General features: G+C 37.6%; 2 protein-coding genes across 2 annotated transcripts; both read left to right on the forward strand.

Moving 5' to 3' along the window:
* The first annotated feature begins 1,017 nt into the window (after nucleotides 1-1,017).
* LOC101291238 (probable aspartyl aminopeptidase-like) lies at nucleotides 1,018-3,008 on the forward strand. Its single transcript, XM_004298492.1, has 5 exons — nucleotides 1,018-1,183; nucleotides 2,221-2,349; nucleotides 2,431-2,546; nucleotides 2,665-2,855; nucleotides 2,948-3,008. Exons 1-5 carry the CDS (start codon nucleotides 1,018-1,020, stop codon nucleotides 3,006-3,008), a joined length of 663 nt encoding a protein of 220 aa, XP_004298540.1.
* Nucleotides 3,009-3,026: 18 nt separating this feature from the next.
* Nucleotides 3,027-6,175, forward strand: LOC101294551. Its single transcript, XM_004297469.1, has 4 exons — nucleotides 3,027-3,623; nucleotides 3,830-3,935; nucleotides 4,629-5,253; nucleotides 5,364-6,175. Exons 3-4 carry the CDS (start codon nucleotides 5,065-5,067, stop codon nucleotides 5,622-5,624), a joined length of 450 nt encoding a protein of 149 aa, XP_004297517.1. The 5' UTR covers nucleotides 3,027-3,623; nucleotides 3,830-3,935; nucleotides 4,629-5,064; the 3' UTR covers nucleotides 5,625-6,175.
* The last annotated feature ends 8,415 nt before the right edge of the window (nucleotides 6,176-14,590 follow it).

Raw genomic sequence — 14,590 nt, forward strand, 5'->3', positions numbered from 1 at the left:
CCTGATTTGCCTTTGTATAAGATAATGTGTGAATGATGTATTTATAAACTGAAATTTGATACGAAATAGTTCATATTTAAAATTGATCATTATTTGTTGCCAGGTATTTAATAGACCAAGCTAAAGATTTCAAAAACTGATCGTAATGAATCCAACTCTTTTATGAAATTTTCCCTAATTCTGAAAGAGAAGCTGTGTTGCCTAATGAAGGAGAGGCTGTCAATCGTGTTTAACAAGGTCTTGGACACACGTCGAATGCGACCAACAGATCCATGGGAGATCCTTCCGCTGCCTCCGGATTTCGTTGTCGTTGTAGTGCTGCCTCTTCAATCTCTTGCACCTCACCATGTCCAAGTATACTCGTTTTGAACCTAGCTAGGTTGATCGGTCGTCAAAAGGTTGATCAGTTCTCTTTTATAGCAAAGTGCTGTCTCATCTGTTTCTCGTTAGAATGGAAAACCAGATCCTCAAAGGGAGGGAACTGAAATCCCATAGAATCCTGTTAGGAGTATATTTGGGTATATATTTTGGTAGATTAGCTGGTATCCAAGTCCATGTGAAACTTGTCATTCATCTCTCTTTCGTAGCAAGCTAGCATAGTCTATCGATCATTTGAAAATATCAAATTCACCTATAAGTTACAACAAATCAAAATCGAGAGATCATTAGCACAAAGAAAAGCATCATGATCCGATTTTGGTGCCATTATGTCCAGATGATGTGTCCTCACATCTAAATGGGTACGTATTCTTGGGCACCAGGCGAAAACCAGAAAACATGACGATTGCTTTCATTTTGCCTATAACAAATACATTCTCCTCTAACATCTAATCAAGAACACGATACATTCAAGGGGATTTCTACCTGAAAGATACTCTCAACTACTTATTTTATTATGTTACTGCCCCAACAAAAAGGATAGATTGGGGTAAACAAGCAACACAATAAGCTTGAGAGAGAAAATATCTAGAAGTACATGAAAATAACCAACTCCTGAAATCAAGTGCTTCCTGAAGCATGGCTTCCAGACTTGCGGTTCAGGTAACGTATGACAGCATCCACGACCCTAAAAGGAGAACCGCCAAAATGAAGTTTAAACGAGAGAACTCCTTGGCAAAATCCCAAATTCATATAGATGAACAGAAAAATGCCATAAACACCATAGAAATTGACATTTCGCCAGGTTCCAACCACAATATTTTCAAGACTTGATGATCAGCTAAACTTTCCAAACACTTTTACTAGTTCAACCTAGAAGATACCAGTATTAGACGGTCAATGAGTAAGGACTGTACCACCAAGCCAACAGCTAGGTAACTTGGGGATTACTATGGAATCCCGTAAATGCTAAAAAGGTTTTATATTCTCTCCCTAATCTCCCTTTAATCATACTGTCTTACGTAGGAAAGCTTCAAATTATTTCTTGAGAAATTTGAGCAGCTTAAGCACACACAAGAACATGGGCATCCATCTCTTTGTTAGTGTTTCAATGTTGTAGCGTAAAGGATCTGTCATTTTGCGTTGAAATGATTTAACATTCAAGTCTTTAAAATTAACTCAAATAGGGAGAAGAAATCAGTTATATATGAACTTACGATTAGGATAGGTAGGCACTCGATATTTTAACTAAACTCATAAAAGCTATATGATTATCCATGATTAATCTCTATATGTTTTCTCACATCTAAACATCTCACATTCTTGTCCATAATGTCTCACAGAACAATGTGAATGTTGAAGTCTTGAAGAGAATCGTTTAGGCTTTTTTCCGCACTCATCGCAGACATTTCGAGTGAGGAGCTCGTACAAGTAATGTAGCAGACCTGTTTTCCTATGCTTTGTGATCAAAAGTTGAGGGAATGATGGTTACTTAACAACAAATGATAGTGAATAACACATTAAACATACGTAAAAAAATTCTTGATCACTACTTCACTAGGTAAAATCTCCCATTAAGGTACGGGCCCGTCTAGCCCAAAATAGATATTCAGCAAGTTAAACTGAAGCAAAGCCCGTCGGCCCAAATAAAGCTAAAATAAAAGTGTGAAGGAAGCTCCGTCGTCTCTGACCTCATCACTGCTTTCCACGCCGTCGGTAAATCTCCAACTCCATCACTCTCTCTTTTTTTTCTTTTTCATTTTCGAAGAGATTTTAATCGCTGTTAATAGTTCGAGTTCAGATTTTGATTTGATCAAGTTGTTTTGGTTTTGGTTGTTTCAGACGAGGCGAAGAAGCGTCTGCAAAGTGCGGGGTACGAGCAGGTTCTGGAGAGAGAGGATTGGAATTTGGAGTCTGGTAAAAAGTACTTCTTCACCAGGAACTACTCCACTATTGTGGCTTTTGCAATCGGTAAAATTTAAGTCTCGCTTTTCTTCAATTTGAGCTTGTTTTCAGTTAATTTACCTCTGTAAAAATTTAATGGTTGATTAGTTGAGAAAGCTAAATTGTGTGTTGAATTGTGTTTTAGATTTGTTGCCGGAAATGGATTTCATGTAATCGGTGCGCATACGGATAGTCCTTGTCTCATATTGAAGCCTGTTTCCAAGGTGATGTGTTGTAATTTGTGTCTGAATTGAACTGTTACGCAAATGAGATGATGATGATGATGATGATGATGATGAATGACGAGTGTGTGGGAGCTTTGAACGTGATTTGCTTGTGCAGGTAACTAAAGGTGGATTCTTGGAAGTGGAAGTCCAAAAATACGGAGGTGGCTTGTGGCATACCTGGTTCGACCGTGACTTGACGATAGCAGGAAGAGAGGAGAAAGATGGTTCTGTTTCTTACTCGCATAGGCTCGTCCGGATTGAGGAGCCCATCATGTGGATTCCTACTCTGGCTATTCACTTGGACAGGTAATCTTTCTGTGCAGTTTATTGTTCATGTGTTTGGTTGTTGAGTGGGTTTTGCTTTGGACTGAAATATGCATTGGTTATTATCTTGACAGGGATGTTACAGAGGCGTTTAAGGTGAATGCACAGTCACCTTCTTCCTGTCTTATCATGTAGCTAAGGTGGTTGGTTCACAACCATCATGAACACAGGCAAAGACATCCTTGTAGTCCCTGGAGAGGTGAGTTCTGGAATGCTCCGGAGCGTCCGTGCTCCGCGTTTGTCCGCCTTACGTGTCGCTCGTCCACTGGCGCTTGTAAAAAAACAGGCGTGAGTCCACCGTTAGTCTTCCTCGGGTTTTTGAGCGCGTGATATGCACATCGTCGGTAAGTTTTTGAAGCGCAATTCAGAGGCGAATTTGGGGAACAGCGTCGAGTTGTGTTGAAGAAGCTTCAATTGGGAGGCACTATATTAGCAGCCACAAACAGATGGAGAATTGGAAAAGGAAAAAACAGAAGATCGACGGGAACCTCGAATTCTGATTGAGACTGGTTTATCTATATATCGCAGGTGTGTTGTGTTGATGAAGGTTTGTGATGGGAAACACTGTAGTGCCAAATCGTATCTATTGAACTTCGTAAGAGCGGGCGGTTATACAACGAGTGAGAGTGAGGAATAGAAATTGGCCGCGAGTCCTCTGAATATTGTCGATGCAGATGGTCATACCGGGAGATGATCTGAAACTCAGCTGGATAATTGTCGATTGGATTTCTCGTACCCGTTTTGTTGAAGGTCAGTGATTATTATGAAATTGTTATTGAAATCGTCTATCTATAATGCAATTTGCTAAATTGTAAACTACTGGAACTGGGTTTCTGTTTAGAAATACCGAGATCTGATTGTTATGGTTTATATTGAATTCAAATTGAAGTACTGCTGTGTTGTTAAACGTAGTTCTGTAATTTCTGTAATGCTTACGGGCCGTGTTGTTTGGGTAGATCACATGAAGATGGATGGGATTGATGTAGAATTATCATCACGAGTTGTCTTCAATCGGGGAGGATCCTGAGAATGATGAAGTAGCTCAGAAAGATTACAGAGAAGGTGATTCCTTTTCCTTTGAGCTCAACTATTTTGTTTTGAACAGTTCGATAAGCAATGTGAGAGTTGCATGTCCCTTACATTATATGGCTGTCCTTGTATTGGTTGTTAAGTATAGCAACCGAGGCTACTATTCTAATACCCTATACTAGAATTCAAATTTGTCATTGTTACGATTGCAAGTTATGATCCCACTACCATTGTGGTAAGCATCATATCTACATACCGGATATATATGTCTTGCAGCAAAATGCAGAAGCTAGAAATACATTCTTTGCCATTATTGAGAATGATACAATCTGTACCTAATTAGAATTTAAAATCAGACCTTCCCTTGCCCTCCCATGACAATCGACATGAGTATGAGCAACTGAATGGTTAGCTTGCTTAATTATGGTAGTGAAGAAAATTATAGTTACTTTTTCATTTTGTACTAGTTATAGACATTCCACGTTAAGATATTCATGGCCAGAAAAATTGGGAGGCTGAAAATATGGTCCTTCATTTGTACTAGCTGCCATACTTATTGTCTGTGGTCTTCCATGAGATAGTCATGGCTGGTTTGCCTTCAAAGTTGAATCGAACTTTCTTGCAATCATGTTCCGATACGCAGAATGTGACCGTTACCATTATTATTGTAAATGTAAATGCCTTTCTTACCATTATCTGACATGTTACTCTTGTAAATTTCTGCAGATTGTGACAAAATTTTTAATCATTGCTGTTTTATACTTAATTGAAATAGAGGATGAATATTGATCCGGAAATTGATGACGGTGGTCTCCGGTTCAGCGAGGAGAATTATTACTAGCAGCTGGATTCAGTATTGAGAATGTCGCGGAAGACTGTGATGACTATAAAGAGGAGGCAAAAAGCAATATTGAAAAGGGGGACAGCGGTAAGTGTGGAGGATAAATTTCGGATGGGGATTCAAATAAGTGTGTTGATGATTTGGAAGAGGGAGTAAAAGTAGCTGGTTTAAGGGCTGTATTTGAGACGGATTGGTTTTTACATTTGGAGGGGAAGAAAATGAAGACGCTTAAGTTACAAGACATTGAAGATATATCTTTCAGAAACCTGGAGGAAGTGGGTTTGGTAGTGGTGGGGTTTGTGCTTTGTGTTGGTGGTGGTTATGAAATGGAATGGTGCTGCAACTCCAATGGAGGATGCCGGAGTAGTTGATGCAGCTCCAAATTTATGTGAGGCTACGATCATAATTGACAAGAGCACAAGATGGGATACATATCATATTACCGTCAGGGATTTCCTTGCAAATTTTGACTGCTCAGTAAAATTATCCATCTATGCTTTTGGTTCTGAGGTATGCAAAATGCCAAGTTTTAATCAGCTTTCGGTTTCTTGTATGTGTTGTTCGGTAGTTCTTGTAAATTTTCATCTTCTTTTTTGATGTTGTTGTGGGAAATGTTGTAGGATATGCTCTTTTCAGAAGATACGAGGCAGACCTGTTTTGCACCATTGCCTAGTCTCAAGCATTTGGACATGAAGATAATAGAGCGGAAAAGTTCCGCTATGGCAGTGACAAATTGTTACATGAGGGACTCGTTGAATTGGATGGCACCATCTCTGGAAATTCTATCTATAAACAAGATAAACAAGAAATGGAGTAAAAATTTCAACAAAGAGATTAATTCCTGGTACACTTGCATCTTTCTTAACATCTTATGGCATTGATATTGACTGGAGTAGCTACTATTTGCAGATTGCAACTCTAGTTAAGTCCAATTTGTCAATACTGAGCTTTAACACATCAGGACTCGAGCCTAGTTGTTATATATACTTCTATAGTAAAGCTAGTATTAGTATATGTGAACAAAGTTCAAATCTGTGTGTAAGAATGATCCTTTCTAAGTTTCTCATCTGTATTATTTGAATGTCTGCAGTTTGCGATACCATTTCCACCCTGTGACAGGTGGTTGTTGAAGTTTTTAGTAATCCAGCAATGATTTTGAAGATGAAATTGACCAACCTTCCATGGAGACTATAAATCATTCAGAAAGGGTCCCTAAAATGTAAAATTGTTCAGAATTACATATGAAAGCTTGTAGTGTCTTGATTCCATGACTGAAATTTACAGGGTTAGCATTTCTGGCTTACTAAAGCCTGTACTGGCTCTCACCATATGTGCCAAGATGCTTAGAAGATTTCTGCCAATCTCTCTATTTTGGTGTATGTAAGGATCAGAAACTGACATGATTGTAACTTAAGAGCTATAAAATTTGATCAAGATTTTCTCCAATTCAGTCATATATCATGCTAGTCAAGTTCATCATGTTGTTTGGAGACGATGTGACCTATCATGCGAATTTCACGTCACTTGTCACACAGAAACGCTCTTACCAACCTCTCTGTGACTGAGTTTGGTCGATTTTTTCACACGTTAAACTCTCACACAGATGAGACGTAACGACACATATAAAAATTTGGAAGCGTTTCCGTGTGATAAGTGACGATATAATAGGGCTCCTCATAGGGAAGATTAAGCGTCAAAAAGGTTGACCGTTTTTATTGGCACCCAAAAGTTACTCAAAATACGTGATTTTTCAACTATAGCCGTATTTCACTATTCTGATCACATCTTATTTCATGAGATTTTTAAAAATTTTGCTTCCTTTGTGTAGTTGGTTTACAAAATTGTACACTTGCATATAACCTACTAAATAATTTATACCACATTAGTAGACACGTTGCGATTTCGATGACTAAAAATTACCAAATGAAAATTTCACCATTCGATATGATCATTATAGTAAAACATGTCTATGATATAAAATTCAATTGGATTCGACAACGTTCGGGGCTCGATCGAAGCGGTCAACCCTATTATATCGTCACTTATCACACGGAAACACTCTTAACTACCTCTTTGTGACCTAATTTGGTCGATTCTTCCACACGTTAAACTCTCAAATAAATGAGACGTAACCACACATGTAAAAATTTGGAGACGTTTAACTCTCGTTGATAGGGCTCCCTATAGGAAGATTAAGCGTAAAAAAGGTTGACCGCTTTTACCGGCACTCAAACGTTACCCGAAATACATGATTTTTCAACCATAACCGTATTTCACTGTTTTGATCACATCTTATTTCACGAGAATTTTGAAAATTTTGCTTCCTTTTTGTAGTTGGTTTAAAAAGTTGTACACTTGTATATAACCTATTAAATAAGTTATACTATATTAGTAGACACGTTGTGATTCCGATGACTAAAAATCACAAAATGAAAATTCCACCGTCTGATATGATCATTATAGTAAAGCATGTCTATGATATAAAATTCAACTCAATTCGGCAACGTTCGGGGCTCAATCGAAGCGGTCAACCTTAATATATCGTTACTTATCACATGAAAACGCTCTTACCTACCTCTTTGTGACCTAGTTTAGTTGATTCTTCCACACATAAAACTCTCAAATAGATGAGATATAACCACCCATGTAAAAATTTAAGAACGCTCACCTCTTGACGATAGGGCTCCTCATAAGAAAGAATAAGCGTAAATAGGGTTGACCGTTTCTTTCGGGGATCAAACGTTACCAGAATTATGTGATTTTTCAACCATAGCCGTATTTCACCATAACGATCAAATCCTATTTCACAAGGTTTTTGAAAATTTTGCTTCCACTGTATAGTTGGTTCACAAATATTTACACTTACATAAAATTCACTAAACAAGTTATACCACATTAATAGGCACGTTATGATTCCAATGGCTAAATTTCACAAAATGAAATTTTGACCATCTGATGTGAACTGTATAGTAAAATACGACTAGGATAGAAAATTCAAATGTATTCAGTAACGTTCGGGTGGTCAACCCTAATTCATCGTCACTTATCACATGGAAACGTTCTTAACTACCCCTCCACGACCTAGTTTGGTCGATCCTTCCACACATTAAACTTTCACATAGATGAGACGTAACCACCCATGTAAAAATTAGGAAACGTTTACCTTCCGATGATAGGGCTCCCCATAGAGAACATTTAAGGTAAATAAGGTTGACCGCTTTGATCGGGGCCCTAATGTTGCCGAATTAAAGTGATTTTTCCACCATAACCGTATTTCACTATTCTGAGCATATTTTATTTCACGAGATTTCTGAAAATTTTGCTTCCTGTGTGTAGTTGCACTACAAGAATTTTACACATTAATAACACTTCATTAATAGCGTTTATTCACCAAGTGCTATAATTGGCCATTCTAACCTGAAAAAATAAATAAATAAATAAAGGAAACGCTTCCCGCTTCTATCAAAATTCAAAAATGGAGGCGGGGGTCTAAATTTTCATTTCCCATTTCCCACTTATTGTGCCCGCCCAAATAAAAAGTTAACACTTACCAAATCCGCCCGCCGCAGAAAGGTAAAGAACTTCTCCTTCTTCAGTACCTCAGACAATCTCTCTCTTAAATCCCAATCCATCTCTGCCGCTCCCTCAACCGCCGTTACGATCTCCACTCGTCCTCAACCCTTCGACCCCTCCTCTCAAACCCCACACTCGATCCCAAGTCCTCAAAGCTCTCTTTCCCCTATTCCCGAAACCCTAATGGGCGAAAGCTCGTGGAGGCCATGGCTGAAGATCCGAGGTCGGGTTTGGAAAACCTAATTGGCAAATGGTCTTCTGGTGTGGGAACTTCGATTCAAGGTATGTGGTTAGGAATTTTCAAACTCTAACTGGTGAAGGTTCTTCTCTGACCTCTCTCATCATCTTTCTTTGCCTCTATGCATTCATGTGGATGGGTAATTAGATTTGGTTGAGTAATGGTGATTATTAACTGTAGTTGTTCAACTATTGAGGCTTTAGAGACAATTGGGGATCTTTTGTCCAGTTGGGTTTCCAATTGTTATTGTTTACTTTTAGTGAATTCGTTTCATGTTCTTGTTCGATTGAGCTTTCTCCAATCAAATTGACAAACCCTCAAAATTACTAAATGATTAGGGGTTTTCTGTACTTGTTTCTTATTTCAGAAAATCCTGATGAGCTTAGTTTTTGGATTCTGTCATACTTTATGGTAAATGGCCAAATAGAACATACGGACGAGTTCCTTTGTTTGTTTTTATGTTTTTGTTTTTCTGCTTTGTTACAGAATAGCTGAGAGTTGCAATTCAGATATGAAAAATGTGTGAGAGTCAAATTCTATGTGCCCATTATAGTTTAGTTTCAAAGTATGCTTTGGAGACATCAGTCATCCTATATATATTCTTTAGCTGTGAGGGCATGGGGTGACAGTAAAAGTAAAGCCATCTCCCATGCATGACCAAATTCTCTGATTTGGAATTGGAGTAGAATGGATCATTTGGCTTTGTTTGGAGGGTGTGAGGACAATAGAGTTGGTTACCACATGACTTTGCTGTAAATTCGGTTGGTCACATATGGAGAAGGCGAGTATGGGATACTAGAATAACTGGTATATATATGCTATCTATCCCAAGTAGAACTAATATAGCTCGTTTTTGATTTACATGAGAACATAGTAATGTGACTTGTGGAATTAGGTTTTTGGCACTGCCTACACTTGGAGAAGGGTGGCACAATTCAGGTATGAAAAATTTATATGAGAATCAAATTCAATGTGCTCATTTTAGTTTAATTTCAAACTATGCTTTGGAGACATTGGTCATCCTATATAAGTATATATATTGCTTTTTCACTCTTACTCTTATTTAGATGGCTGGCCCTTTAACATTGAATACATGTAGAATCAGTTATGAGTGTTATATTTTCAGGCTCTGCCTTTTTCTGTCTTTTAACTTCTCATTGTTTGACCTTTTGTTTTGACTAAACCTTGGTGAAGAACTATGGAAGCAGCATGTGAATTGGGCAAGAAATAAGGGACAGTGCTTGACATGATACAATGATTTCTCTAAGGAACCCTGTTGTAAAGGTTTGCTACAAGAACCATGTAATTGTAAGTGAAAAGCACAAATTATTCTAGTCTTATCAGTTTGGAAGTTAAGCCTAGAGGGTTATGATTTATGGCTTGTTGGGTATGCAAAATGTGCTTTCTTACCTTCATTTTTTTTTTCTAGATGTGTCTTTGAGTGTTGTGGGTGTGTGTGTGTGTGTACTGACCTTTATTGTTTGAAGGGTTTTGTTTGATCAACTACAGCTGGACAGTGGCAACTAGCTAAGAGAAAAACCTACAATCTAGTTGATGCTCTAACTCTACATATTGTTCAGGTATTTAGCTTTGGTTGCTCTTTTATTTGGACCACTTTAGATTGCTTTGCTCTTTTTGTTGTTCAATTCATTGTAATCTAATGATATATTTATTCTATGATATTTTACTGGTTATTCGGTTTATGTAGCTCAGTTATGAGTCTTTTACTATTAAGTTCATTCTTCTTTACACAACCTGCAGGCAAGATACAACTAGATGAATGCTAAAGAAACAAGATTTAAATTGACATATAAGTGGAAGAGCTCAACTTCAAAATTGAAGAGTTTTAGTCACCTTCAAGTCACTTTTCGATAAGTGGCTAACTGTCTTAGCATCAAGAGTTTTAGATCTGCTTTAGAGAGTAAATAATTTATTAGGATTTGTATCAAGAGCACATGAGGTAGGGAACATGTTGGTTAGCTGAGAGAACGCAGAGGTGTGTTTTGATCAATGACACTTATATTTTGATTGTTTTGAGATTATTAATGAAAATAATGTTGTTGTGATCACAGATTTTAGATATATTATTGTACTTCCGAGTTGTAATTACATTGTATTGTAAACATTGATGCGAAATCTACAGGACAATACAACAATTAAAATGTTATTAGGTAATGAATTATAACATTCAAGCAAATGCTATGGATTGTGTTTTGTGATTGCTTTCTTCTTTCGTGCTTCTTGTATCTACCTTGATGCGGGTTTGGAGGCAAAAGAAAGTACATCAGTTGATCCTTTTTTACACCAATCTCAATTGAAAGCTACCCTCTAACTTCGACTGCCATAATTCAGCAAGGTAAAAGAGAGTAAGAAAACGATCCTTTATATACACATGCAACTGATTGCATTTTATTTACAAAGCTATCCATCACATGGTATTAAAATTTACATCAGATGTACCCAGATCAGAGTGGAATTTCTACTTCATACCACTATATATATTAACAAAATGCCACCATTCCAAACAAATACGTACTGAGCACAACTCAATAAACAAATACGTATTAACCTAATGAAGACAGCAGCACATACTCAATAAACCAAAAGTGAGGCACTCAGTCCACAAGCAAGCATAACTGGGTAATGAACTCTGATTTAAGTCAACTTTGGAATATCAGAAACATCACCACACTTCTTTCCTGAGAATAAATGAAACATAGGGAAGTGAGCTTCGATTCACAAGCTCAATAGCTACAGAAGATAATCAATAGTATTATGATTCAAATTTAGAATGCAATTGGAGTAATGTGAAAAAATATCAGTAGTAAACGGAATGAAAAGGAATTAAGGTTGCTGCTGAGAAGTATGAGAATGGAATCAATGACTCAATTGATATAAGGTTACTCAGCTTTCAACAAAGACGACATTCAGCTTGGGACACTTAAACAAACAACTGAACATGTAAAAGGAACAACGAATTGAGACCAACACTTTTGAGTCACACTCTGTGACATTAAAAAATTAAACCCAACGCAAATCCGACAATAGCAATAAGACCAGAGAGTTTTATTTTTCTTTCAAACACTTTGTTCAACGTTCAGAAACCCTTATTCTTCTTTTCCAACGAAATCCTTGAAATCCTTTCTTTTCCGGTTAGAGCCCATTGCTCGTATTAAGGCCAACGAGCACACCCCGTACAAGCGGAAAACCCTCGTATTAAAGCCAACGAGGACACCCCGTACTAAGCGGAATCCTGATCATTACAAAACTGTTGGTTTATTCACCCTAGGGAGGCACAATCCCTACTTAACTTATCCCAGGCCTAATCAAATAATACCGTTCAAAACCAAACATGTCCTTTATGTAAACCTTTTGGCTTCTTTAAGCCAAAACAATCATCAAGGGATTTAAAGAGACTGAAATACTCTTTCTTATAGAGAAGTTCTGCCATGAAGTAAACCTTGAAAGGTAAATTTCTTTTTGTGTTTGTCAAGAAACACAACTTTAACAACTCATGCTTCATGAAAATCAAAACGATGGAAATTCCGTCGGCTAAAATCTTTGCAGATGAAATATATGTCTTAACCGACGGAACGGTTCCGTCGGTTAATAGCCATAATCCAGTGGTATCTCCCTTTACGGGACCTACAACATATCTCTCAGATTGTGCCCCGTAGGCTTGTAAAGTATGTAGAGGTTAGGTTTATTTCTTTCACTTTAATTACAGTAAATTCCTTTGGTCCAGCAGAATCAAACAAAAGGAATCTAATGACACTGATTTTTCGTACCTAGTCATTATGTATGTCTATAAGACTCTTCAAATACTTTCTCATAATGACTATTGTTAATATATTCACCATATTTAATGTGTAGTTAATTATTGCCAGAAGCATTTACACATAGTTACGTGACATATTCACTATGCTAAATTAGTAGCGTGGAATTAATATCATCAATTGCTATATGATTATAATTTGAAAATACATGTACCTAATGAATCGGTAGTTCAAAAATGAATCGGTAGTTCAGAAATGAACCAGTAGCATGTATAAATCGAACATGTAGTTTCGATAATAACCCCCTTAAGAAACTTGAAGTTTCATTCAAAATTCACCAGACATGATAAAATTGGTAGCTTTTATCATTGTAATTGGTAGTCTCCAGAAGAAACTATTTGAAGTAGACATCTTCCTTGCCTAAAACAAATCATAATTAGAGAATATTGAAATGAAAAGGCTCAATGCCCTAGAATCTAAATCAAAATTGATATGTGTTATCAATATTAAGGAACTGAGCATTCTCGTCTGGCTGACGAGGCAAAATACCTCTACGTTTCAGAATAACGTTATCAGAAAGTAAGTTCATTGAAACCAATGCTTAAAACGTTGAAACCACCAGAAAAATGGTGTAATATCTTTGCATAACCTTCGAATGTGCGGCCAAAACGTACATTGAAAATATTAAAAATTATTAGCTAGAAGCTAAATGATTCGAGCAAATACTAGCTATAGTATTGGTGTTTGATGCACCCAGGAAAACATATGATGCACCGTATCCTCAACTCAATTATTTCACGGGCATCCCCCTCAGAATAAGGGTCTTGTCTTTAATGACACATTATGTCAAGCTGCTCGTTAAGAATGTTGAATACTAGACCATCATATGTAAAGACTAGAATATACACTATCTCTTTATGCACATAATGCAAGAAAAAATACGTGGACCTATCCAACCACCATACGGACCAGTGAAATATTAATGGTTTTGGTTGATGCATCGACAATAGTGATCAAATGTCACATCACTGTCCACAAGAAAATGTTGCGTTTGCTAAACTCTCACCCATGAAATTTAGGTTACACCACTCGAATTATCTTATAAAGTCTATAAAGCTTGATAATACCACAGAGTTTACATCGATGGCTTCCGATGATTATTGCATATCCCTTGGGATCTGCTGAACATATAGTTTCCTATGTTCACACCCAAGATGGTCTCGCAGGTAGAACCTTGGTAATGCACACCAAGCTTCTAGTGTTTGCGTCGGGCTATGCAATCTTGCATGCAACCATGTCAGTCCGGTTGAGGCCCACTGCTACCCACCTTACTTTGTGTTACAGTTGGTGACTGGGTGCGAACCTAGTGTTTTGCACTTACACAGATTTGGGTGTGCAGTTGTCGTGCCAATTGTGCCGCTACAACGTACAAAATCGAGTCCTCAACAAAAGATGGGCATATATGTCGATTATGAACCCTATCCATTATGTGCTCCTTAGAGCTCTTGACAGGAGATCTCTATACCGCTAGATTTGCAGTTGTCACTTTGATGAGACAGTCTTCCCGCCGTTAGGGGGAGATAAGAATGTGAGCGTTCCTGATGAACGACGTGTAGAATGTCTCTTCTTGATCCCCAAACCGCACATGTGAAATTGAAGTGCGAAGAATTCTACTTCTAGTTGAAGTGCAAAGAATCCTAGATCTACGTAGTGTAGCCCATAATATGCTAGACACTTCACTAGATCTAGTTAAAGTGACAAGATCATATATACCTGTTGCAAACCTGCAATGATAAATGTCCCCATAGGACGTATCGTCTTAGTTGGATGAGGTACGGCCATGGCGGCTAACCAGTCATAGTGCCTACCCGAAGCTAGATAGACCATTAGGTTCGAACGATTCTTATCCTTAGAAGAGGGTAAACTTGGCACAAATGAATATTCTTGCCATCGCAATCTCAAACCAATTCAATTCACGAGATAAATCCGGATTATGGGTTCATCATAGAAGAGACGAAGTTAGGGGACGCTCTAACATTTAAACCCACTCCCGAGAATAGAAAATCTCGGTAAATTTTGTGAGATATTGAATCAGAATGAGAGTTCATCCATGATATGTTTGTATTTGCGGTGGCCACCGAATTTATAATAAGCGATGATGTCGAACCTTACTTCGTTGATAGATCTCAATGAAGAGACGACTGGCTAAAAAGGAAAGAAACAATCCAGGTCAAATCAGATTCCTTAACTAAGAGAAAGG

This window comes from Fragaria vesca, linkage group LG4, assembly GCF_000184155.1.
Source record: "Fragaria vesca subsp. vesca linkage group LG4, FraVesHawaii_1.0, whole genome shotgun sequence".
Classification (NCBI taxonomy): domain Eukaryota; kingdom Viridiplantae; phylum Streptophyta; class Magnoliopsida; order Rosales; family Rosaceae; genus Fragaria; species Fragaria vesca.

Bases quoted from the DNA above. Each gene is read 5' to 3' on its own strand.
- LOC101291238 (XM_004298492.1), top strand. From the start codon at position 1,018: ATGGCTTCCAGACTTGCGGTTCAGGTAACGTATGACAGCATCCACGAC. The intron at 1,184-2,220 runs GTTCCAACCACA...TGGTTGTTTCAG, and splicing joins AGAAATTGACATTTCGCCAG to ACGAGGCGAAGAAGCGTCTG. The intron at 2,856-2,947 runs GTAATCTTTCTG...TTATCTTGACAG, and splicing joins CTGGCTATTCACTTGGACAG to GGATGTTACAGAGGCGTTTA.
- LOC101294551 (XM_004297469.1), top strand. From the start codon at position 5,065: ATGAAATGGAATGGTGCTGCAACTCCAATGGAGGATGCCGGAGTAGTT. The intron at 5,254-5,363 runs GTATGCAAAATG...GAAATGTTGTAG, and splicing joins TCTATGCTTTTGGTTCTGAG to GATATGCTCTTTTCAGAAGA.